We start from the raw sequence: 24,221 nt of genomic DNA on the forward strand, positions 1-24,221 counted from the left end.
ATGTGGTCTTGCCCTCAAGCTCTTGACATGCAGTCACTTCAGTTACCATGGAGACTATTGAGATCATGCATATCCTTTCCTGAACTGTTAATGACAATATTGGCACCAATATGTTTCAGTGTGATAATTATGGAAAAGTGTGACACTTACATCAATATAAACAAGACATTATTCCTCTCTAGTTATATCTAGGCAACAAGGTTATGACCCTAATGTTCATTCGTGCTTCTCACAAAGTGATATTGATGTACACAATGTTTTTAAAGAATACAATAGTGGCTACCTTGTCAGTTGTGATGATACTATTTCCACAACAGCTCACCTACTGGTGAGTCTGTGTCTGTGTTTGGCCTTTGATGTCCATTTCATTCTCTCTTCATTTTTACAGCTGAGGTGATTTCATATAGACGTAAAACTGAATAAAAACCAACGCATGTTAAAATTGAGGACCCTGTTCTAGTAAATGATCATATAACCGTGGAAGGGAGCTTTCAAAACCACATTGTCTGTGGGTTTCACTGCAGAGCTTCAGGCTGCTAATGAAACCCACAACTACTTGCCTATTTTAAGAACATCGCTTTTATAACGAGCTGCAAAGACCCACATACATTTTGTCCTCTCAAGGGCAAGAAAAAACTGCTGTTAAATTAGACATATTTTCCACTGTACATTCTGGAGTCTTTGTGTATCTCAAGTTGCATTGGGCCATGTCATATATGATTTAAAAAGCCTCTCAGCTTATGCTGAGGTTGCTAAGGCACAACACATAAGAAAGATAAGAAACAAACGCATCACAATAAAATAACATACATGAATGATGACAGTGACAGTGATTACTTGACCAGATCCTTGTGATACAAAGTCGTTAAACTTAAGTAGAAAAGGCTTTGACCAGATCCTGGCCTAATGATGACATCTCTGTTTCATCAGAAATGTGACGACTATTTTACCATCTCCTTGCCCAATGCAGGCCAACCACAGCAGAACAATAGCTTAAACAACTTTTTTAAATTGAGGCCAGTTTTATATAATGCTGTTTAGATTGTGAACTCCTACACCAGCATTCAAATTCCTGCCACTGTAGATGTTTTAGGGGTGACAGCGCTCCCTCATCAGTCCATGTCTTCCTTAGTTTTGGGGGACAGCCGGTCTGGTCTGTCTCAGCCTGTCTGAAATAAAAAACACAATCACGATGAATTGCAGTGCAAAGGCATTCGAGCATAGTTATTTCTTTTTTTTTTTTACAATTTGTGCCAAATTGCAGTGCAGAAAAAAATCAAGCATTGTTAATGATGTGGGGTGTTTTTCGATTTGTGCCAAACTGCAATGCAGAAAAGTTCAAGTACTGTTATTGCGATACATTATTGCAGATCTCTGTCGCTAAGTTGAGATCTTGGTCGGTCAGTTGGAGATCTCGGTGGAAAACCTCTGCGCATGTCTAAATACTTTAATTTACAGCTTACAGCAAGTAGTTGTGGGTTTCCTGTCTGATTCTCCGCAACCTGCCTCCTTATTTCATTAGTATTTAATGCAACACTTGTTTGTTCTCAGTAACATGTGAATGGGTAAAATGGCATCTTTCACAGTATTTCTGCCATCCTTTTACTTGTTTTGGGTCATCACTCCTTACTGTAAGTAATTCCTGTTTTCTGTTTCTGTTTTGTAGCCTGATGTTAAACCATTTGAGTTATCCAAGGACCTCATTAAATGACTCTGTGCCCAACTGTTCATGTATAATACTATTGAGATACAACTAAAAACAAACAACAAAATACCTCATATTACCAATGTGCTTTGACATCAGTATTATGTAAGAAATCAGTGTGTTATATGCTATTCTCCATTTAATCATTTGGCTCTTCGGTTTGTTCTTGGTACGTTTTGTATAGGTAGACACAGTTCATACTTCACTTTCAGTGAACTATCTATTAACTCTCAGTTTGAGTGGTTTGTGGGTACTAAATTCTTGGAGTACTGAATTCAGAAAGCCATTAACTGATAGGGAACAGAGCTGATGAAGTTACACATGCAGGGCTCATCTTTGACAGTTGTGCTGATGTTTTTTCATCTCATTTTTATAGTCCTGTTTGCATTCACTCATGTCCATGGTAAGTTTACAAAACATTAATAAAACATATTCATTAAAATAAGATAGGTACCCTGTAGATGTCTTAGTGAATATGATATGCAAGCATAAGAGTCATACATCCTTTCAACAAACAAGCAAATATGAATCAAAAGATCTATGGAAGACTACAATAATTTTAAAGTCGTAACATGTACACATCAGTTATTTTTTTTAACTAATGTATTATATTTGTCCTTAATGACAATGACATAACACATATTATTACTTCTGTTTTAGGACTTCCAAAACCTGAGCTGTCTGTATCCTCTTCAGTAATTTTGCCGACAACCAAAGTCCATCTGAGTTGTATAGTCCCTCAGGATCCAGTGCCTCAGTGTTTTTTCTCAGTGGGAACATACACCAACTCTTCATCATCATGCCAGCTGACCCTCACAGGAGAACAAATGAAAGTCTGGGGACATGTAAACCCACCTTCAGTGCTTCCAGTGAAATGTTTCTACATTGTAAACAGGTCTGGTGTTAATCGTCCCTCTCATCCCTCTTCTCCTGTTTCAGTGTTTGTGCTGGGTGAGTGAAGAAGCATCACTACTGTTAATTCACTTAACATTCACTCTGTTTGGCATTTCTGAGTTCATTCCTGCCTTCTGTCTGCTGACAGATAATTTGCAGAAACCCACGGTAAGCGTGCATCATGACCGAACAAATAAGCTGCTCGACATTGTTTGTGAAATACCCAAGCAGTCCTGGAACGTCACCGGATGCCAGTTTTATTCTGGACATGGGGAGAACTTTTACCCGACAGCTAAAATAGCATCTGGAAACTGCCATTTTTTTTCTGTGGACGAGGATGATTTATTCAGACGTCTGCAGTCAGTGAGGAGCAGAGAGGTGAGCTGTGATTATACAGTGAACACAGAACCTTCATCTCTATCTCCACGCAGTGACCCATACACCTTTACAGGTCAGTATGCTCAAAATATTATTAATTTATTAATAAATACATACTGTAAACATGACTCCTTATGTCTGTCTGATGTCTGTTCTAACAAGTTTTGTTTTGTTCTTCTTGACATTTTTGTAAAACAAAAATAACTTAAAAAAAAATTGTGAATCAGAGATTATCCTAACATCCTGCATTCATTGTGAATTGAAAGGATTTCTTGCAACAGTAAACCAGCCCCTGACCAAAAATACTCCTTTAACATCACCAGAAGCAGGTAAGTCATTTTTACAAGTCCCAGGATAGAGAGCAGTAATAGCTTGTTCTTGGAATCACTTTGGACTTCTCATTAGATTCAAAATTCATCGATCAAATTCAATCTTTCTCAAAGAACTATTCCAAAGGTGCCAAAAGAATTATCCGAAAAGTCCTCAAAGAACTATCCCAAAGGTCCTCAAAGAACTATCGCAAGGATGCATTAGATTAGAATAGACTAACATTTTGCGCAGAGTGTACATCTACCTAGAAGTGCAAAAATATAGTATTATTGTGCATTGCGCAGTGATAAGTGCATAAGTGCTACTATATCTTACTTGTGACTTATAGTGATGCTATATATCGCGTGTGAACCTAAGCCTCTAGGTTTCAGTAAGTTTTAATAGTTTTCTATTTTAGTATCAAGTAACCCCGCTGACATAAGAAAACCTTTTGATGTCTATGGTTAACACAATATGACAACAGCCATATCTCTTTACAGACAGCTGTGAGAGTTCTGCGGTAAATGTTAAGATTGAGACCACATTACTCTGCAAAGTTCTTTGATTTAATCATAGTTGAACTTTCTAACCTCCTGTTTAGGTTTAAGGCCTCAATCTACACCAGTTGAGCTCAAAGTTGCCACAAGAGGTGATGCACACACTGCCACAGGTGAGTTCTTTGCTTTTTGTCGGAAAACACAATAAAGTCAGCCCAGTTAGTCTGTTTCACAGCATGACTGAATGTGGATATGAAGATTCTTTTAACATTCTGAATTGGTATGTATGTATATATGATAAATATAAAGATATGTTTTATAGTCTCTCCAGGTTCAACCCTTCACCTTACTTCAGAGTACACTATGGATGCTTCAGGTAGGTGATACATTCATTCTCACACTATGACACATTATCAATGTTTTTCTTATTTAATTTAATTCTTGCTCATTCTCCGGCCTGGATTACCACATGGGCCTATCGGGCACACACTCAGGGGCCCAGAGGTCACAGGAGCCCTAAAACCCGCTGCTCCAGGGTTGACCCCTGAGACCCTAAAAGGCCCCTAGCAATCCACAAAGGGATACATGGGCCCCCAGTCTGAACACAAGTGGTCTAGAGCTAGTCTGATCCAGTGACGTCATTAGGTCCAATCACTAGGGGCTATAAGTATTTGAACACCTGCCGATTTCACAAGTTTGCCCACTTGCAAAGAAATGTGTGATCTATAATTGTAATGGTAGGTCTATTTCATCAGTAAGAGACAGAATATCAACAAAAACATCCAGAAAACTGCATTTTGCAAATCTGCAAAGAGGAGTGGACCAAAATCCCTCCTGAGATGTGTGTAAACCTGGTGACCAACTAGAAGAACAGTCTGACCTCTGTGCTTGCCAACAAGGGTTTCTCCACCCAGTACTAAGTCATGTTTCGCTAGGGGTTCAAATACTTATTTGCCGCAACAAATCCAAATAAATTCATAACTGTTATAAAATGCAGTTTTCTGGATGTTTTTGTTGATATTCTGTTTCTAAAAAAAAAAATGGACAATGGTCTTTTTTATAGTGTCTCCAGGTTCAACCCTTCACCTTCATTCAGAGTACACCATGGATGCCTCAGGTAAGTGATACATTCATTATCACACTATGACACATTACCATACGTTATTTATTAGCACAGAATAAACACATACATGATCAGTTGTTATGTCATATTCGATGTACCAGATTCTGCGATGGCCAGATTTCTATTTACTGTATGTATGCTTGTATGTATATTATGTGTATGTCAACTGCACTGAACAATACTGTTGATGAAAAAACATTGGTCTGTTTCCAACCAATTATTTTCTCACAACTACAACACTGACCCCCTCTACAGGTAAAGTCTCTGAGCATGGTTCACCAGATTCACACTTCTGTTTGTGTGACTGTCACAGCTAAAACTAAATTTAACAACGGAAAAGTGGGTAACACTTTATAGTAACAGACCACAATAAATAGCAAAATAACCGTTATCAAAAAGTTTGTTGATGATTGTTAATAGTGAAAACGGTGGTTGTTACGACCGGCTCGTGGGTCGCAACATAAAAACGGTAGAGACAGACAATGTGGCGGATTGTAACAAAAGACTATTTATTTACTAGAAAGTTTGATGCAAAGGAGAAAGTCTAGGGGTTTCCAAAGATGCGTGGATGCGTGAAGTGGGTATGTACGTGAGTAGGAGCGTTTGTCGAAAGTGTGTGTGAGAGTAGCGGAAGCTGAGAAGGGCCTCCCATCAGCCGTAGCAGTGCTTTTATATCCACACCTGGCGCCAGGTGTGGATAATCACTGCTCATCATGCTCCGTTGCAGGTCCACAGCCTGCTGCCTCCATATGGCCAGTATAGGGACTGCAGGCAGGGTAAGCAGGGCACAGGGGGTCGTAACAGTGGTTAACAGTCGGGAAATTAAGGTGATAAAAATGTTTTGAAAATTCTCTTGCCAAGCTTTGCTCTGTCTATTTTCCCCACTCCCCTCCTCTTCCTCCTCTATCTCATGAAAGCTTTCATTATATCAATTATTTGTGCATCTCACTTATTTATTTCAGTGTCACAGGGAACAGTGCTGATCTTGGCGATGACTAGCCTGTGCATTGTCCTGGCTGTCGTGTTAGTACTCTGTCTCATCTGGACATGCCGTATGTGATATTCATGACATTTAATTCATAGAATAGATCTAGGAAAACACATTCATGCTAAAGGTAACACATTTGCAACTTTTTGAGGTCTGTTTTATAAGCAATCATCTTGAAGTAAAGACTCCTGTCATTCCCACTAGTTGCCCAGGCTATACACTGTGTAGTTCGGTGGTCTGGGACAGACAGAACGACACAGACACAGATCGACATTGCCCTCTATATCTCCAAAAGTCACCCGCTGGCACATTAGCAAGCTTTTATTTGTGTCAGATGTGCTGTTGTTAGTGTTATTGTTTGCATGTCTCAGGAGTTAGCTTGCTAGTTTTAGACCAAAACTACATTTACTTCTGTATTAAAAGAAAGATACAGCCTTATTTACTCTCTGATAGGCACATCTTATTTTCTCTTTCAGGGAAACATAAACAACAGAGGTAAGATCATATGTGTTTTATTCTTTCAGATAACACGTTTATCGTTTTAAAGGAGCATAAGCAGCAACTGATTTCCTGTGTATCTTACAAACAGTTCAAAGGGAACTCTAGGCAGGACCAGACAGAGTAAGATCCTATATGTCTTCACACTCACCATATGTGTAGTTTATGTACTGGGAGGAACATGTTAATTTACAGACTATTTTATTTGTGTTTGTGCTTCAGAGAATCACCCGGACATTATGCCTGCACATAGTACAATTACAGTAAGTATGTTTACTGTCATTGATACTCTAGATCAATATAGGTTGATAGGTGAAAATTCACCCTAGTTACCTCAGGACTCCGGAGCAGCATATAAGTATATTTATTAGACAAACAACAATTGCAATCGGGCTCACTCCCAGCACAAGGCTGAAAGTGAAGCAATGATAAACACATCGCACAAGGTTTGTATAGACAGAAGTTTAGCGTTCAGCAGAGATAACCGCGTGGTGGATTTCTGACGTCCGAGGCAAGGATGGAAGTTTTGCAAGAAGCACAGTTCGACCCTTCTTATCACCTCTGGTCTAAACATGCTCTTGTACATATGCAGACTAAGTGGCATCTAATATTCTAAGTTACACACACGCAGAAATACCATGTTCCTGCTTTCATAAGCACATGATTCATACAAGGAATATATTAATACAAAGCACTTGATTATTATTTTCATATATAGTCATTAACAGTGTTTGGAAAGTATCTCTATCACAGGTAAAACAGTGAAATTACAAACTCTGTTTTTCATCCTTCAGACTGTTAATGACACTGTTGTAACCTACTCCATGATCACCTCAACACCCCTGACTGTAGCTCCAGGTAAAACAAGATCATTTTGATTTATTTTCATTTACAAAAAAGAGTTCTTCTTCTTCTTCCACAACTATGTGTCACTAACACAAGGTCTGTATTACTCGGCACATCTTGAAGACATCCTGATTAGAAGTACACAATGTACGTATGTTTGCAGAAGTCAGGAGTAAGTGTGGAGAAGTATTTAATAAGATTTGATGGATCTTCCGTTGACGCTCATTCTCACATCTTGTCTATGTTCATGTCACACAAATATTACAAGGCATGAAAGTTATGTGACATTTGACTCTGTTCATTAAATCTTTCAGATGTTGACAAAAGGGAAGACATTTTCTCTCAACAGGATGATGTGAGTGCACTATGTGCAAAGTACTGTGCTATGGATGTATAGCAAAAATCAATATCTTTTCATTCAGATTAATTTACGGGGCCATCAGATATGCTTAGCTGTGTTTATTGCTACTGTTGTCGTTTAGCATTGATATGATGGTTGTAGTGTACCCTGTTGTGTTATAATACTTAAGCAAAGTTGTTGGGTATGAGTACTTGGATGGATAATGAGAGGTTTAGCTGCTGTGGTCCCCAACCAATAACACAAGTAATTGAACATCTTTTTCTGTGAATACTAAAAACTACTGTATTTTACTATGTGTTAAATGTCTAAATCTCATTTCACCATGTTGTTTTTCTCATTTTCAGTGCCAGTAAAAGGCCATAAACTACTTTCATTTTTGTTTATTAAACCTTTAGTTATATGTGTAGTCTTTTTGTTTTTTAACAAACTCACTTTTGCCAGTTTCATGTCTACAACTCTATATCTGACCCACCAAGTATCTCCAACCAGGGGGACCCCACATACAGCTTGGTGCAGGACCACAGGAGCCCTGTTGTCACACAGCAGGACATGACCTACAACCTTCTGCAGGTGCACTGATACAGCTGCACATACCGCATATAGCATTTATTATGCTTTAAAAAGCTTGTCTTGTGTTTTGGAATGCCTGCATATAGAGAAAATAGCTACAATGACTATGGTCTATTGAGGGTTTAATGGACACCTTATCCAATGAAATTTCTGTTGTATTTTAGCTAGAATGCAAAGATTTCAGGAGGCAAGTTGATTACCGGTTTGCAGTATATAGGCAGATTTACTAATGGTAAATGCATTGTTAAATAAACCACGCCCACATATGCATGTCCCAAAATTGCCCGGAATTACTGCCTCTCTGAGTACGTCTGCCGCTTAGTAGGCTAGTTATTATTGTTAGAGTTTTAGATAAGAAATTAAAACTTTTAAATATATTATTTATGTATCATTATGATATTGCTGTTATATATTGTTGCTTGGTTCTATGTATGTCTAAAAATTATATTACTGTATAACATATTAGCGTATTTAAAAATGGTCAATAAAATTTGAATAAAATGGTTGTTTTAAGTGGTACTGTAAGTGTGCTGCCTCAGTCTGAATGAACAAAAGCCTGGTAGTGTAAGTGCATTCACTGACATTTGTAGACCTGCTATACAATATTTAACCCAGTGGAACCTTTGGACTTTCAGACTATGTGGACAGATATGGGCTTGGCTATTTTTTGGAAAATAAAAAGGTATCATCACACCAATGTTCGGCGATTAAACACCTTTGTTAGAGTCATTACAAACACATTGTCTTTTATTTTCATTTATAGTCAAAGGGCTTACTCTATTGGACATGTGTCATTGTAGGTGTATCTCAATCTCGTAGTTCTATTTGTTGTGACAAGGTTACATCAACATGACAAACAACCCACATATAGAAAACAGCATCAAAGCTTAGATGAATACAGCAATAGAAAATATAGAAAGTACAACCGAAATATGATTTATAGAACATAAAGTTCGACATAAATCTGGGCATACCACTGTCATATATATTCATAAATATGATTTAAAATGTATAAAGTACAACATAAATCTCATATATATATATTCATAAATATGATTTAAAATATATAAAGTACAACATAAATCTCATATACATATATATATTCATACATATGATTTAAAATATACAAAGTTCAACAGAAATCCAACTCCGTGTTGACACCTGGAGGAGCGAGAGAACCCAATTCATAGATTCACTTACATGTAGCCTCCTTTTCCTCTTCCGCAAAAGCATTCTAGAGACATGGGGAAAAAAGTCCACCGATTTGAACTGCTATCAGGTTTAATAATGAACATATGAAGGGTTAATGATATAATGTACACAATTATTTTATTTAGTCAGTCGTTCTCATATCAAACTTGTGACACCTCATAAGTAACAAAATGTATTGAAGAGACCTTTTACATTTACATTTACATTTAGTCATTTAGCAGACGCTTTTGTCCAAAGCGACGTACAAGGGAGAGAATATTCAAGCTACGAGCAATAGAACCTGGTGTAACAATAAATAAATACTACTTTACATTAGAAATATAACAAAATGAAATAAAAAGAAAGAAAGAGTGCAGAAGTGTAACTGCTGTAATTGCAAGTTACGCACTAGTCGAAGTGCCAGTTAGGACGGGAAGTGCTCTCTGAAGAGTTGGGTCTTCAAAAGCTTCTTAAAGGTAGAGAGGGACGCCCCTGCTCTGGTAGTGCTGGGCAGCTCATTCCACCAACGTGGAACTACAAATGAGAATAGTCTGGACTGCCGTGCTTGCACAGACGGCAGTGCCAAACGACGCTCACTAGAAGAGCGCAGCATCCTGGGTGTAACATTTGCCTTTACAAGAGCATTTAGGTAGGTGGGAGCAGAACCATCAAGCACTTTGTAGGCAAGCATAAGTGACTTGAACTTAATGCGAGCAGCTACAGGCAGCCAGTGGAGGTCAATGAGTAGCGGGGTGACGTGTGCCCTCTTCGGTTGGTTGAACACCAGACGCGCCGCCGCGTTCTGGATCATTTGTAGTGGTTTCACCACGCAAGCCGGCAGGCCCGTTAGGAGGGCGTTGCAGTAATCAAGGCGTGAATTCACCAAGGTTTGCACCAGCAGCTGGGTGGCATACTGGGTTAGGTACGGCCTGATTTTGCGGATGTTGAATAGCGCAAAGCGGCAGGACCTAGAGACAGAGGCAATGTGGTCCGTGAAAGTCAGTTGGTCATCAATAATGACCCCGAGGTTTCTTGCTGTTTTGGATGGAACAAGAGACAAGGAGTCAATATTGATGCTGATGTTGTGGTGGATGGCCTGTTTGGCTAGAAAGACCATCAGTTCCGTTTTGGCCAGGTTCAGCTGAAGGTGGTGGTTTTTCATCCATGTGGATATATCAGCAAGACAGTCCGAGATCCGCGCCGAGACAGTGGTGTCCTCAGGAGGGAAAGGCAGAAACAGTTGTAAACTGTTGCTTTTCACCAAAAGCAATATTTAAAAATAAGATTGTTTTCCAAATGACACATGCATGTGTTTACAAGGTTTCACAGTTGTGTCCCCACTTTTAGCCAAAACCATCAGACATCCCATTAAAATGTAACAAGATCCATGATGAAAATGATATTACATCCATGATATCTCAACACTGTCTTTAGGTTTCTGAGGACATTTTTAGAGAACTTTATTCTTAAAAAGAATAGAAAAAGACAGAAAAAAACAAAATGGTTACTGCATAAACTTTTTTTGTGAAAATAATGCCTAATTTGTCAAACTAATTTGTAACACTGTTGAAACTTGAGTCTCCGCTGTGAAGTTTGATTTTTGGCCAAAGCTGAAACAAACAAGTTTAGCAGTGGATGTGTCGTAGGTATTTATTATGTCATTACAAAGATCTACCAGAGAAATTAAACAAAGACCAGTTTCATGGACACCAGGGACAGATAGGTATCACCCGCAATGTATTTCTGAAGATCCTAGTAAATCTATGCTCTAAAACACATGTAGATGCTACAAAAAACTTGCCGGGCCAGCCAGGAGTTATTCATTACTGTCAGACACGTTTTCTATTACGTTGCCAATGACAAGGGTATAATTAAAAACCTAAAACTTGTCTTTTATTTTTAAGCTAAAAAAAAGTTTGACCACAGTTTGTGTTCTGTTAAGACTTTCCTACTGACCCTATTTTCAGTACTGCAGAGGTTGGGTTCCCACAAACGAAAGCAACTCAGTGAGAAAATGCTGGTTAACTACCTGGCAGTATCAACCTTTACAATGCTGCAGGGGATAGCAAGATAGTGGACAGGGTGCTCTGACGGATGTATTCTTGTGTTCTTTCGGTGCTGTTTTTAAATGTCTACACACTACTGCATGTCAAGAGCTTGAGGACAAGACCACATCCTGAATGAACAGAACTCTGTGGGTGATAATGTCTACTGGTGTTTATTTCAGGCTGCTGTACCCAGGGATGGATTAACGAACGGGCCTACCGGGCCCAGGCCCAGGGGCCCATGAGCTCAGGGGGCCCCTAGGCCAGAGCCTCTGCGTGAAGTCGCTGTTATGTATCTCTTATTTGTGGTTGAAAAAGTTGTATTTTATTCATTTGCTAATGGCTTTAATTCAGTGTACCTGTGCTGTGTTAGAAAATGCTAGATTACTGCGACAGTGATCATGCATGACTTTTCTGGATCTGCCATGGATACCTTATGCTATATATTCCCTCAAAATGGCAAACCTGTCTCTGTCATGGTTTTCATAATTTTTAGGGGGAAATCGTCAGTAGCAATCTATAACAAAAAGATATGCTTATCGTACATACACTATAGAAACTGTTAAAAAACTGATTCAATTAAATGAATAATTTCTTATTTTCTTTGTTATTTTTGTCATGTACAGATATGCAATGATTGCTGGGTAATATGTAGCCTATCTTGTGGTCCAATGTCAAGTCTCTATTTGATCATGTGATGAGACGATACGCTATAGCTAGTTTAGGCGCAGAATTTGACAGTCAAGACCTACAAGCAGGCACAGTAGGTTACACCTGCCAAACGACGCCTTTCAAACATAAAAGTGGTGATGCATGATCTGATTTTTCAATGGACAGGATAGCCAGCCCATTCAGCCTCTCCTGCCCCATGCTGCCCCTCAGGTAGGTCTTAATCAGTTTCAATTTGGAAAAGAATCACTCGGCTGTTGCCCTGTCACATGTAATGTCAGAAACAATAGCGGGGCAGTGCACACCTCACCGAAGGTGGATGTTACGGAGTGAACTTTGACCTGTTTACTTTCCCAATACAATAGCCAAAGTATGTAATTCGACCGTAAAATCCAACACGTGCGTGTGCGTGCGTGTTTTGCAGGCGCACAATTATTTTTTTCGCGGGGGGGGGGGGGGGGGGGGGGCTTCAGCATGTCCAGGCCCAGGGGCCCGTGGTTTCTTAATCCGTCCATGGCTGTACCTCATGCACCCCTCACAGTCAATGTTCCCAGCCGTCTCTTTGATGGTGCGCTCAGAAACAAAGGCAGGGTACTCCGTGTCACATGGAACCATCATGGTGCGGCCCCTTATTTTATTTTGATGCGTTTCTTTCTACACAAAGCTACACTGTGTGTGTTGTGCCTTTAGTAACCTGAGCATAAGCTTTTAAAATCATATATGACATGACCCAATGCAAACTCAATACAAAATCTAAAACAATATTTGATAAATGTCTGCTCTTGTATGTTTCTTGTTGCTTTGTTTGTTTTGACAGGGTTAAGTCTTGTTACAACAACAACAACATATCTATGATCATCAGAGCCAGGTGAGCATCATGTATCAAAAAAAGAAACTGAAATGCAGAAAGTAAAAAATGTAAGAACTACTCATGACAACATGCAGAGGTCATAAATATCATCACAGGAAACAGACATTGTTTTTTTCTTTCTGAGGTGTGTGGGTTTCAGTGACCTTTTTTCAGTCTACTTCCTTTATATGTCAGCTATATTTGTCAGTCCAGTTACTTTTTCAAATCCTTCAGTTACATGGCAGTTTGCAAAATGGTGTACTTTCTCTACAGCATCCTTTTCATTACCCACCTAAACTGTAAGTATACCACTGATATTTTGTCATCCTATTATCTAGCTTTATAGTCCAGCGGAACCTTAGTGTTAAACACATTGGCACATTTCCAACACTAATGGTAACTACTTCTAAGATGGTCTGTAGTGGTTCAAATTGTCACACACATTTAATTAATTAATCAGAAACCAAACAATTTAAGAAATTACACACATTTGATTATGATTGTGCTGAAGACTTTGATAACCCTTAATTTAACTCCCTTAATTATACATTATCATTGTCAGATCAGATGTTTTCCTTTTTTTGATAGACAATAGTAAAATATCACTGGACATCATTACTAAAGTGGCCTAAAAGTGCAAACATGATTTGATCTGTCAGTGTGTATCCATTTTTGAACAAGAAGCCTTGTTTCCTTATCTCTCTTTCCTTTAGATCTGTCTCAGTTCACAAAAGCCCAAGGTCAGTTTGCAACTTTAACTGCTTGTTTTATGACAGATGTTTGTAATGTAATGTAGTCCGTGTTTAAGCAATATAGTACGAGTGCGAGTGGGGTAGGTAAGGGATATTCCCACGGGTGGTGTTCGGCCGTAGCCACGAGGCCGGAGGCCGAGTGGCGCAGGCAACAACACCCGTGGGAATATCCCTTACCTACCCCACTCGCACGAGTACTATATTGCTTTTATAAAACAATTTTATAGTCAACCAATTTAACCATTTAAACACGAAGTTTATTTCGCCATTGTTTCTCCGCAACAAAAAAATAGTTCCATTGTCAACGTCTTTTGGAATTATAAGAACTTTGAATTAACGGTTATCGCTTAATTGTATCAACGTGCAAGTTTCATCGCGGAGTGATTTATTATTAGCTGTGAAAAGTCCGAGTTGGGATGTCCTGGGATATTCCAACTCATGGAACGTCTCTCGTCCAATCAGAAAAAGCTAAATAATTCAATAGAACCTAATTGTTTTATAATGAACAATAATGAAATAATACTTGTCTCATTGGGTGACCCACCAGTAACCATATTGAACCCCACTGTTTAATTGTAACCCCCTTCAGCTTCCACTATCTCTGTAACCCACTTCTTTCCTCCAGGCTGTTGAATCGATTTTACAAAGTGGCAATGTTTTGTCACAGACATTTAAATAACCTCTGACAGAAGTCAACACATTATCTTGAATAACAAACTTTTGGAACATTCTTAATTCAAGCAGGGATATTATTTCAGGCATGAAAACACGTTAAATAATTGGGGCATGTATACAAACCATTGTGCAGCCTTGTTACTATTCTTTAAAGTTACAATCAGTAACTTCATGACGGGGGTTCTCACAAGCTATACTGAGCCTGATTGTTAAAACTGTTTAACCTTTTGTTCTGCTGTGGTTGTCCTGTTGTGCGCAAGGAGATGGTAAAATAGTCGTCACATTTCTGATAAAACAGAGATGTCATCATTAGGCCAGGATCTGGTCAAAGCCTTTTCTGCTTAAGTTTACAGACTTTGTATCACAAGGATCTGGTCAAGTAATCACTGTCACTTCACTTTCATGTATGTTATTTTATTGTGATGTGTTTGTTTCTACACAAAGCTACGCTGTATGTGTTGTGCCTTTAGTAACCTCAGCATAAGCTGAGAGGCTAAAAAAGTCAAATTAATGATGCTGTGTTTTGACACAACAACAAAGGTCACCAGTGATCTGTTATTAAGAAATGTGTTATTATCATTTCCACAGGGTTTCCCCCCACACTGAGGGCGTCCTCGTCCATTATGAGTGAGAGAGACTCAGTTGAGCTGAGCTGTGACTTCTCTCAGTCTCCTCCTGTGTCTCAGTGTGATTTCTTCTTTGGGAGAGAGGCACAGAAGTACAGAGCCCCCTCATGCCAGCTGTCCCTCACAGGGGAGGAACTGATGAGATGGTCAGGCCTGGTCAGTTTACCTGCTCTGGTCAAAGTGAAATGTTCGTCAGCTGATGAACCGTCACAACATTCACACACAGTTTCACTCATTGTTAAAGGTGAGATCTGTCATCACATTTCCAACTTATTCACAGATGATGCCTCTCCTCTTCCTACCAATAAAGCACAAAAGCATTGTCACCATTTAGCCTTCATCATGAAACACAGGACCTGGAAAGGGATCATGGAATTAAGAATCTTTGACAAATATGTTAAATGTAAAATGCAATCGCAATCGTACAGAGGATTTTCAAATTCCATAAATTCTTACCATGTTCGGATACTGTACAGTCTTACCCAATGTGCACAATAAATTAAAATGTGTGTTGTTGTTCCACAGAAGCACCTTCTGTTCCTCCAAAAGCCCACCTGATGATCTCCCCTGCAGTCATCAGAGAGAGTGACACACTTCAGATGACTTGTGAAGTACCTCAGTCTCAGTCTGCGTCTCTGTGTTCATTCTACCCTGATGGGATAGAGGCTGCTCCATACAGTAAATCATCATGTCAGATCTCCCTCACTGGTGTTCAGCTCCTGCAGTGGACACGGCAGAGTTCCCCTCTAGAGGCTAAAGTGTGGTGTTATTATACAGTAACATCACCAGGGCAGCAAATCCAACAATCTGCTCACTCTGACCTTGTTTCAGTGACTATTCTAGGTGAGCATCTCCATAGTTTAGTGTTAATCTATCAGTTAATGTTTCAATATGTTACTACTGATGACATATACTCCTGTAGCTGTTAGGATATAGGTGCATTTCTGAGAGATTTGTCGGTTTAGAAAACTGGATACAAATATTTGATAAATGTCTGTTCTCCCAATACAGACAGATTGCAGAAGCCACACATAACGGTCCTTCACGATGGCTCCACCTCCATTGTCTGTGACATACCCAAGCATTTTGGTGATGCTCTCAGCTGCCAACTTTACACTGGAGATGAACCTCAGTTTTATCTCCAATCGAAGACATCAAAGAGTGCATCTGGAGACCTTTCCTGCCAGTTTACAGTGAATAAGGATGATTTATTCAGACGTCTGCGGTCAGTGAGGAGCAGAGGGGTGAGCTGTGATTATACAGTGAACACAGAACATCCATCTCTCTCTCCACGCAGTGACCCACACAACTTTACAGGTCAGATGCTGTATCACACTTACTAAAAGTGAAAAATAAAAATCCAGATTATTCCATGTCTCAATGCTATTATGCCATCTATTTGTTTTCGACAGAAACAACAACAACAACAACAACAACAACAACAACGTATGTATCATCATCACAGCCAGGTAGGCATCATGTATTTTAGTGTTGTCATTGCTTACCCATGGAAAGTCCTCAATATTTCATGTCACTGTAAAACTACTTTTATGATTTTATAATGAAATTAATCTAAACAACCTTTAAACTACCCACCTAAACTGTAAGTATTCCACTGATATTTTGTCATCCTATTATCTAGCTTTAAAGTCCAGCCGAACCTTAGTGTTAAACACATTGGCACATTTCCAACACTAATGGTAACTAATTCTAAGATGGTCTGTAGTGGTTAAAATTGTCGCACACATTTAATTAATTAATCAGAAACCAAACAATTTGAGAAATTACTCACATTTGGTTATGATTGGGCCTTTTCAGTTTGATAACCCTTAATTTAACTCCCTTAATTACACATTATCTTTGTCAGATCAGATGTTTCCCTTTTTTTGATAGACAATAGTAAAATATCACTGAACATCATTGCTAAAGTGGCCTAAAAGTGCAAACATGATTTGAACTGTCAATGTGTATCCATTTTTGAAGAAGAAGCCTTGTTTCCTTATCTCTCTTTCCTTTAGATCTGTCTCAGTTCACAAAAGCCCAAGGTCAGTTTGCAACTTTAACTGGTTGTTTTATGACAGATGTTTGTAAAGTAATGTAGTCAGTGTTGAACAATAATGAAATAATACGTGTCTCATTGGGTGACCCACCAGTAACCATGTTGAACCCCACTGTTTAAATGTAACCCCCTTCAGCTTCCACTATCTCTGTAATCCAATTCTTTCCTCCAGGCTGTTCAATCGATTTTACAATGTGGCAATGTTTTGTCACAGACATTTAAATAACCTCTGACAGAAGTCGACACATTATCTTGAATAACAAACTTTTGGAACATTCTTAATTCAAGCAGGGATATTATTTCAGGCATGAAAACACGTTAAATAATTGGGGCATGTATACAAACCATTGTGCAGCCTTGTTACTCATCTTTAAAGTTACAATCAGTAACTTCATGACGGGGGTTCTCCCAAGCTATACTGAGCCTGATTGTTAAAACTGTTTAACCTTTTGTTCTGCTGTGTTTGGCCTGCATTGGGCAAGGAGGTGGTAAAATAGTCGTCACATTTCTGATAAAACAGAGATGTCATCATTAGGTCAGGATCTGGTCAAAGCCTTTTCTGCTTAAGTTTACAGACTTTGTATGACAAGGATCTGGTCACGTAATCACTGTCACTGTCATCATTAATGTATGTTATTTTATTGTGATACGTTTGTTTCTACACAAAGCTACGCTGTATGTGTTGTGCCTTTAGTAACCTCAGCAGTGGCGGTTCTACATGGAATTGTGCCCCGCAATTATAACAATATAAGTGAAAGACAAACTTAAATGTATCAATCGCACAAATCCTTCAATAGAACATTTGAATAACACACTTAAGAGAATCAATGCACACATCATGTACATTAATGTTAGCTAACCAGCTCTCTGCAAGTTAGGTTGTTGTCGCTACACGATGGTAGTCCTTTGGGGGATAGTAGTCCCTCACATTGCGCATGCGTCATTTTGCGACACTGTCGACAGCGAAGCCGCGCATGTGTCACAATGACAGATCCGTTTTCAATCATGGAGAAAAGCGACGAAAGCCAGTTTTTTGAAAACATGACCATTTATTTAAAAACAAAGAATATGTTGTCACAGTGGACAAAACAGATGAGGTGGAGGATCAAAAAGTCTCTCCCCAGTTTCGTTTCATATGTTGACGTAGAGCCTTATGCTGTTAGCCGTTTACAACATAATTAAATATAACATTAAATATACCCACATTATGCGTTAAGACAAGCCCCATATGTTGACGTTTAAACTGTTTACAACATTATTAAATATTACGTTAAATAAACCTACATTATGCGTTAAGACAAGCCAGATATGTTGATGTTGATGTTGAGCCTTATGCTGTAAACCGTTTTGTTGTCTGAGCATGCGCGATTATGTTGAGCCTTATGCCATAAACCGTTTGTGTCTGAGCATGCGCAATGTGAGGGACTACTATCCCCCAAAGGACTACCATCGTGTAGCGACAGTTGTGCAAGCACTCAACATGCATTATGGTTTAGTTGAGTTAGCTAATCGTGGCTAACGGGATTTCGCTAACGCTGGCTAGTATAGTTGTGTCAAAAGGAAATATATGGTCTAACCAGCTAGCTATCGACCTGTTCATTATTAAGATTATACTAGTACTCTGTATGCTGTTATATTCTGTTAGTTGTGGCTAGCGGGACTTCGCTAACACTTTAGCCTAGTGTCAAGATGAATGAACATGTTCATACCCTATGGTCAAATCAGCTAGCTAACGCTAGCTAGCAAACAATTCTGTTGGTGCTCAACATTAACTGGTTGCCTTAATAGGAATTTAGGTTAAGTTACACTTGACTGAAAACACATTTTTACCTTGTCCACTTGAGCATCCTTCAATAGTTATCTTGAGATAAGTTGAAGCAGTCAGTGATCTCCTTCCACCAATTCACCTTGCCCTTGGTGACCACATAATCATTCTGTATTACCTATTTGTATTAACTAGTGCTGTCAAACGATTAAAATATTTAATCGCGATTAATCGCATTTATGTCATAGTTAACTCAAAATTAATCGCGATTAATCGCAAATTTGTATCTATTCTAAATGTCCCTTCGTTTTATACATTTTTCCCATCATTTTTTTTTATTTTAATGCCCTTATCAACATGGAAAAGTGGATTGGCTTGCTTTATGCAAGTGTTTTATATTATTGAAAACCAACATTGCCAAACTGGGCGGTACAAAATAAAATTATAAAGTGCACATCTCAGGTTAACAAGGACTCTGCCTATAGTGCAGTTAAACCATGGCTTAATATTTTCTTTTTTTCAAGTTTGCTGGGAACATAGCAGTCAGGCCTCTTATTTCAGAAACAATGAACCGTAACAGTTAGGTTACCAATAAAAGGTAACCCTATTACTTCTTTGCTTTCAGCCAGCTGCCTGTTGACATTTTCAGACAACAGTGAAGCTTGCTTCTTTTGCACAACACAACTTTTAAAAGTAAACTTTCCATTCAGAAGCTTTTTATCATCCATTTCGCCGTATCGCGCCGCTCACCATTCACTCAAACCGTAACGTTAGCCTACTAAACAGTTTGCGAGGCCAAAAAGAATGTTAATCTAAAAAAAAAATATTAAAAAAATCGCGTTAATCTCGCGATAAAAAAATTAACGGCGTTAAAATGGGTTTGCGTTAACGCCGTTAATAACGCGTTAAACTGACAGCACTAGTATTAACCATTTCACACAATTCAGAAAAACGAAAACGTGCAGGAATTATAGGCCTGTAATTATAATGTCATGAATGTGCGTTATTTGGAAGAAAGTCGAGGTGTGACTGCTATACAGTGGATCCCCCGTCCCCCCCCCCCTTGTCCGTTCCATTTGGGAGACCTAGAGGTGAACTGTCCCCCGCGCCCCCACCCCTTCCCCCTTCTCCCTTCTCACTCAGGATCTGTCCACGGCGCCTTCTTAGCGAGCAGAGGCGCCTGCAGCTGCAGGGGGCGCCAATTTGCCAATTCCACACACAGTGATATGATAGATAATAGAAAACCGCTTCGTGGCCCAGATGATTTTTTTTTTTAAGTGCTCTTGCCGCCCCCCACGTCTTATGAAAAAAAACGCCCCTGAACCTCAGCATAAGCTGAGAGGCTAAAAAAAAGTAAAATGAATGATGCTGTGTGTTGACACAACAAAGGTCACCAGAGTGATCTGTTATTAAGAAATGTGTTCTTATCATTTAACAGGGTTTCCCCCCACACTGAGGGCGTCCTCGTCCATTATGAGTGAGAGAGACTTAGTTGAGCTGAGCTGTGACTTCTCTCAGTCTCCTCCTGTGTCTCAGTGTGATTTCTTCTTTGGGAAAGAGGCACATAAGCACAGAGCCCCCTCATGCCAGCTGTCCCTCACAGGGGAGGAACTGATGAGATGGTCAGGCCTGGTCAGTTTACCTACTGTGGTCAAACTGAAATGTTCGTCAGCTGATGAACCATCACAACATTCACACACAGTCTTACTCACTGTTAAAGGTGAGATCTGTCATCACATTTCCAACTTATTTACAGATGATGCCTCTCCTCTTCCTACCAATAAAGCACAAAAGCATTGTCACCATTTGGCCTTCATCATGAAACACAGAACCTGGAAAGGGATCATGGAATTAAGAATCTTTGACAAATATGTTAAATGTAAAATGCAATCGCAATCGTACAGAGGATTTTCAAATTCCAAAAATTCTTACAATGTCTGGATATTGTACAGTCTTACCCAACGTGCACCATAAATTAAAATGTGTGTTGTTGTTCCACTGTAGCACCTTCTGTTCTTCCAAAAGCCCACCTGATGATCTCCCCTGCAGTCATCAGAGAGAGACACACACTTCAGATGACTTGTGAAGTACCTCAGTCTCAGTCTGCGTCTCTGTGTTTATTCTACCCTGATGGGATAGAGACTCCTCCATACAGTCACCCATCATGTCAGATCTCCCTCACTGGTGTTCAGCTCCTGCAGTGGACACGGCAGAGTTCCCCTCAAGAGGCTAAAGTGGGGTGTTATTATACAGTAACATCACCAGGGCAGCAGATCCAACAATCTGCTCACTCTGACCTTGTTTCAGTGACTGTTCTAGGTGGGCATCCTCATAGTTTAGTGTTAATCTATCAGTTAATGTTTCAATATGTTACTACTGATGACATATACTCCTGTAGCTGTTAAGATATAGGTGCATTTCTGAGCGATTTGTCGGTTTAGAAAACTGGATGAAAATATTTGATAAATGTCTGCTCTCCCAATACAGACAGATTGCAGAAGCCACACATAACGGTCCTTCACGATGGCTCCACCTCCATTGTCTGTGACATACCCAAGCATTTTGGTGATGCTCTCAGCTGCCGACTTTATACTGGAGATGAACCTCATTTTTATCTCCAATCGAAGACATCAAAGAGTGCATCTGGAGACCTTTCCTGCCAGTTTACAGTGAATAAGGATGATTTATTCAGACGTCTGCAGTCAGTGAGGAGCAGAGGGGTGAGCTGTGATTATACAGTGAACACAGAACATCCATCTCTCTCTCCACGCAGTGACCCATACACCTTTACAGGTCAGATGCTGTATCACACATACTAAAAGTGAAAAATAAAAATCCAGATTATTCCATGTCTCAATGCAATTATGCCATCTTTTTGTTTTTCGACAGAATTTAGCCTTGTCACAACAACAACGCGTCTGTCATCATCACAGCCAGGTAGGCATCATGTATTTTAGTGTGATGTGTTATCATTGCTTACTCATGGAAAGTCCTCTGTAAAACTACTTTCATGATTTTATAATTAAATGAATCTAAACAACCTTTAAATGGAATTTCTCAAAATAATTAATGTTTAATGAATAATGTTTCACATTCTTTTCAATAGAATTGTCATATGAAAGCAACAGCCCCCGTACCACTAGTTTTACCAGTAGTTTGGTATCTTAGTTATTTTCATATCATTATTGTTTGTATTTGAACTTCTTTGGCAGTCTAACTTGCCTCTGGTACATGCTGGGTGCTTGAGTGTACTGAAACTGACTTCTGTATCACAGTCATTGGAATGAAGAGAAACCCTTTCCATGTCTCTCATTGCTAATATGTCATTTATTTGTTTGACAGGGTTAAGCCTTGTAACAACAACAACAACACCAGCAACAACATCAACAACAGCAACAACAGCAACAACAGCAGCGACAGCAGCATCAACAGCAACAACAACAACAACAACAGCAACAGCAACAACAACAGCAATAGCAACAGCATCAACAACAACATATCTATCATCCTCAGGGCCAAGTAGGTATCATGTATTTTCATGTAGTAATAGTTGTAGTTTATGTATTTAGCAGATGCTTTTGTTCAAAGAAATTTGCAAAACTAGGCAATAATGCAACAAAGTGTATGTCATTTATTTTCGTTCTTTCTTTTTATTATAATAATAATGTTATACACATTTACCAAAACTATGATTCTATAAAAAATGTAATGGTTGGAACAAATTAACTAGTAAGACAGATCCTGTTGGAAAAGGTGAGTTTTTGGACACTTCTTGAATATACCACCGCTGTGATGTCTTTTCATTGCTTACCATGAAAAATCCTCAATATTTTATACTTTTAAATTAAAGCAACCAGCCTGTACGCTTGAAGATACAGTGTGAAAGGTTTTGTATTGAAAAATATATCTTACTTTGATGATTCATATCCTTGCTTTTGTCTGCTACTTTCACTGAATAGACTGAATAATGTTATAGCGATATTCCCTTCCTGTTCTTCTGCATTCATTATAGCTAATCACAATTTAAGAGTATCTCAGAGTAATCGAGAATAATAATGTAGAATCTTTTTGCTGTTTAGAATGGAACTTTGAATGGAACCCTGTAATGTACATTGAGTAGAATGTAGTACTGTGCTGTACTGTGTGTTTAGATCAGGGATATTGTGGGAGAATTGATAACACTTTGATGGGCTACAGTGGTGTTCGAAAGTTTGTGAACCCTTTAGAAATTTCAGAAGGTGCAAGTTTATCACCTCTTGTGACTGAAATATGCTTGACAGAAAGAGCCCTTATCACCTCTTCATTTGTCATGTTTAGCCATAGCAGCACTTACCCATGGAAAGTCCTCAAGTCCTCCACACCAACACCATACCGCCCTACTTGCCACCATACTGGGTAATTGTAATCGAAAATTTGGCAAACCACTCATTGTAAAATGAAATATCATAGTTTATGATACCTGGTTTACAGTGAGTCGTATACACATTTTGTATCTGACACTGTCTCTGATTTTTGGCTGGGTCAGTGGTGGCGTCTGGAGGGGGCCTCTTCCTGGTGGTCCTCACTGCCTCATGTCTCTGCTTCAGTAAGTTGATCACTTATTTACCACCTGGAGGACTCACGTCAGGGGCTTTTTATTAAGAGTTACTGAAACTGCCTTCCTCCAGAGTGTGTAGTTACAGTGCACTCCGCAATTATTGGCACCCCTAGTGAATATGAGCAAAACAGGCTATAAAAAAATATGTCTTTGCTGTTTATCCTCTTGGTCTTTCACTCAAAATATTCACAAAAATCTTACCTTTTCATTGAAGTAAAACTATTGAAAGAAAAAAAAACTGTTGACATTAAATACATATTTTTCCCCAAAACATGTGTGCCACAATTATTGGCACCCCTTAATTTAATGTTTTGTGCAGCCTCCCTTTGCCAAGATAACAGCTCTGAGCCTTCTCCTATAATGCGTGATGAGGTTGGTGAACACATGGCACAGGATCTGAGACCATTCCTACATGCAGTATCTCTCCAGATCCTTCAGATTCTGAGGTCAACGTTTGTAGACTCGGCTTCAGCTCATCCCACAGATTTTCTATGGGGTTTAGGTTGGGGGACTGTGATGGCCATGGCAAAACCTTTATTCTGCAGTCGGTGAACCATTTTTGTGTTGATTTTGAGGTGTGCTTCGGATCATTGACCTGCTGGAAGGTCCAACCACAGCCCATTTTAAGCTTACTGGAGGCGGCTGTTAGGTTTTCATTTAAAATCTGCTGGTATTTGATGGAGTCCATGATACCATGTATCCTAACAAGATGTCCAGGGCCTTTGGAAGAAAAACAGCCCCACAACATCAAAGATCCGCCACCATACTTCACATTGGGTATGGGGGTCTTTTCTGTATGGCTATCTTTCTGTCTACGCCAAAA

General features: G+C 39.2%; 1 protein-coding gene and 2 long non-coding RNA genes across 3 annotated transcripts in view; all 3 read left to right on the forward strand.

The window, feature by feature from the left end:
- LOC116220611 overlaps positions 1-5,387 on the forward strand; it is a 9,769-nt gene extending 4,382 nt beyond the window's left edge. Inside the window, exons 2-6 of the mRNA XM_031568581.2 lie at positions 2,601-3,050; positions 3,244-3,306; positions 3,888-3,956; positions 4,106-4,159; positions 4,847-5,387. Of these exons, the coding sequence (XP_031424441.2) occupies positions 2,601-3,050; positions 3,244-3,306; positions 3,888-3,956; positions 4,106-4,159; positions 4,847-4,908 (698 nt within the window). The 3' untranslated portion in view covers positions 4,909-5,387. The remainder of the gene's footprint in view (positions 1-2,600; positions 3,051-3,243; positions 3,307-3,887; positions 3,957-4,105; positions 4,160-4,846) is intronic.
- Positions 5,388-5,788: 401 nt separating this feature from the next.
- Positions 5,789-6,624, forward strand: LOC122132930. Its single transcript, XR_006152439.1, has 4 exons — positions 5,789-5,958; positions 6,371-6,389; positions 6,484-6,515; positions 6,615-6,624. It is a non-coding gene; the product is annotated as an uncharacterized LOC122132930 (long non-coding RNA).
- A 15,603-nt stretch (positions 6,625-22,227) lies between these two features.
- On the forward strand, positions 22,228-23,474 carry LOC116220567. The gene is made up of 3 exons (XR_004163749.1): positions 22,228-22,320; positions 23,119-23,196; positions 23,327-23,474. It is a non-coding gene; the product is annotated as an uncharacterized LOC116220567 (long non-coding RNA).
- Positions 23,475-24,221: the final 747 nt, after the last annotated feature.

This window comes from Clupea harengus, chromosome 5, assembly GCF_900700415.2.
Source record: "Clupea harengus chromosome 5, Ch_v2.0.2, whole genome shotgun sequence".
Classification (NCBI taxonomy): Eukaryota; Metazoa; Chordata; class Actinopteri; order Clupeiformes; family Clupeidae; genus Clupea; species Clupea harengus.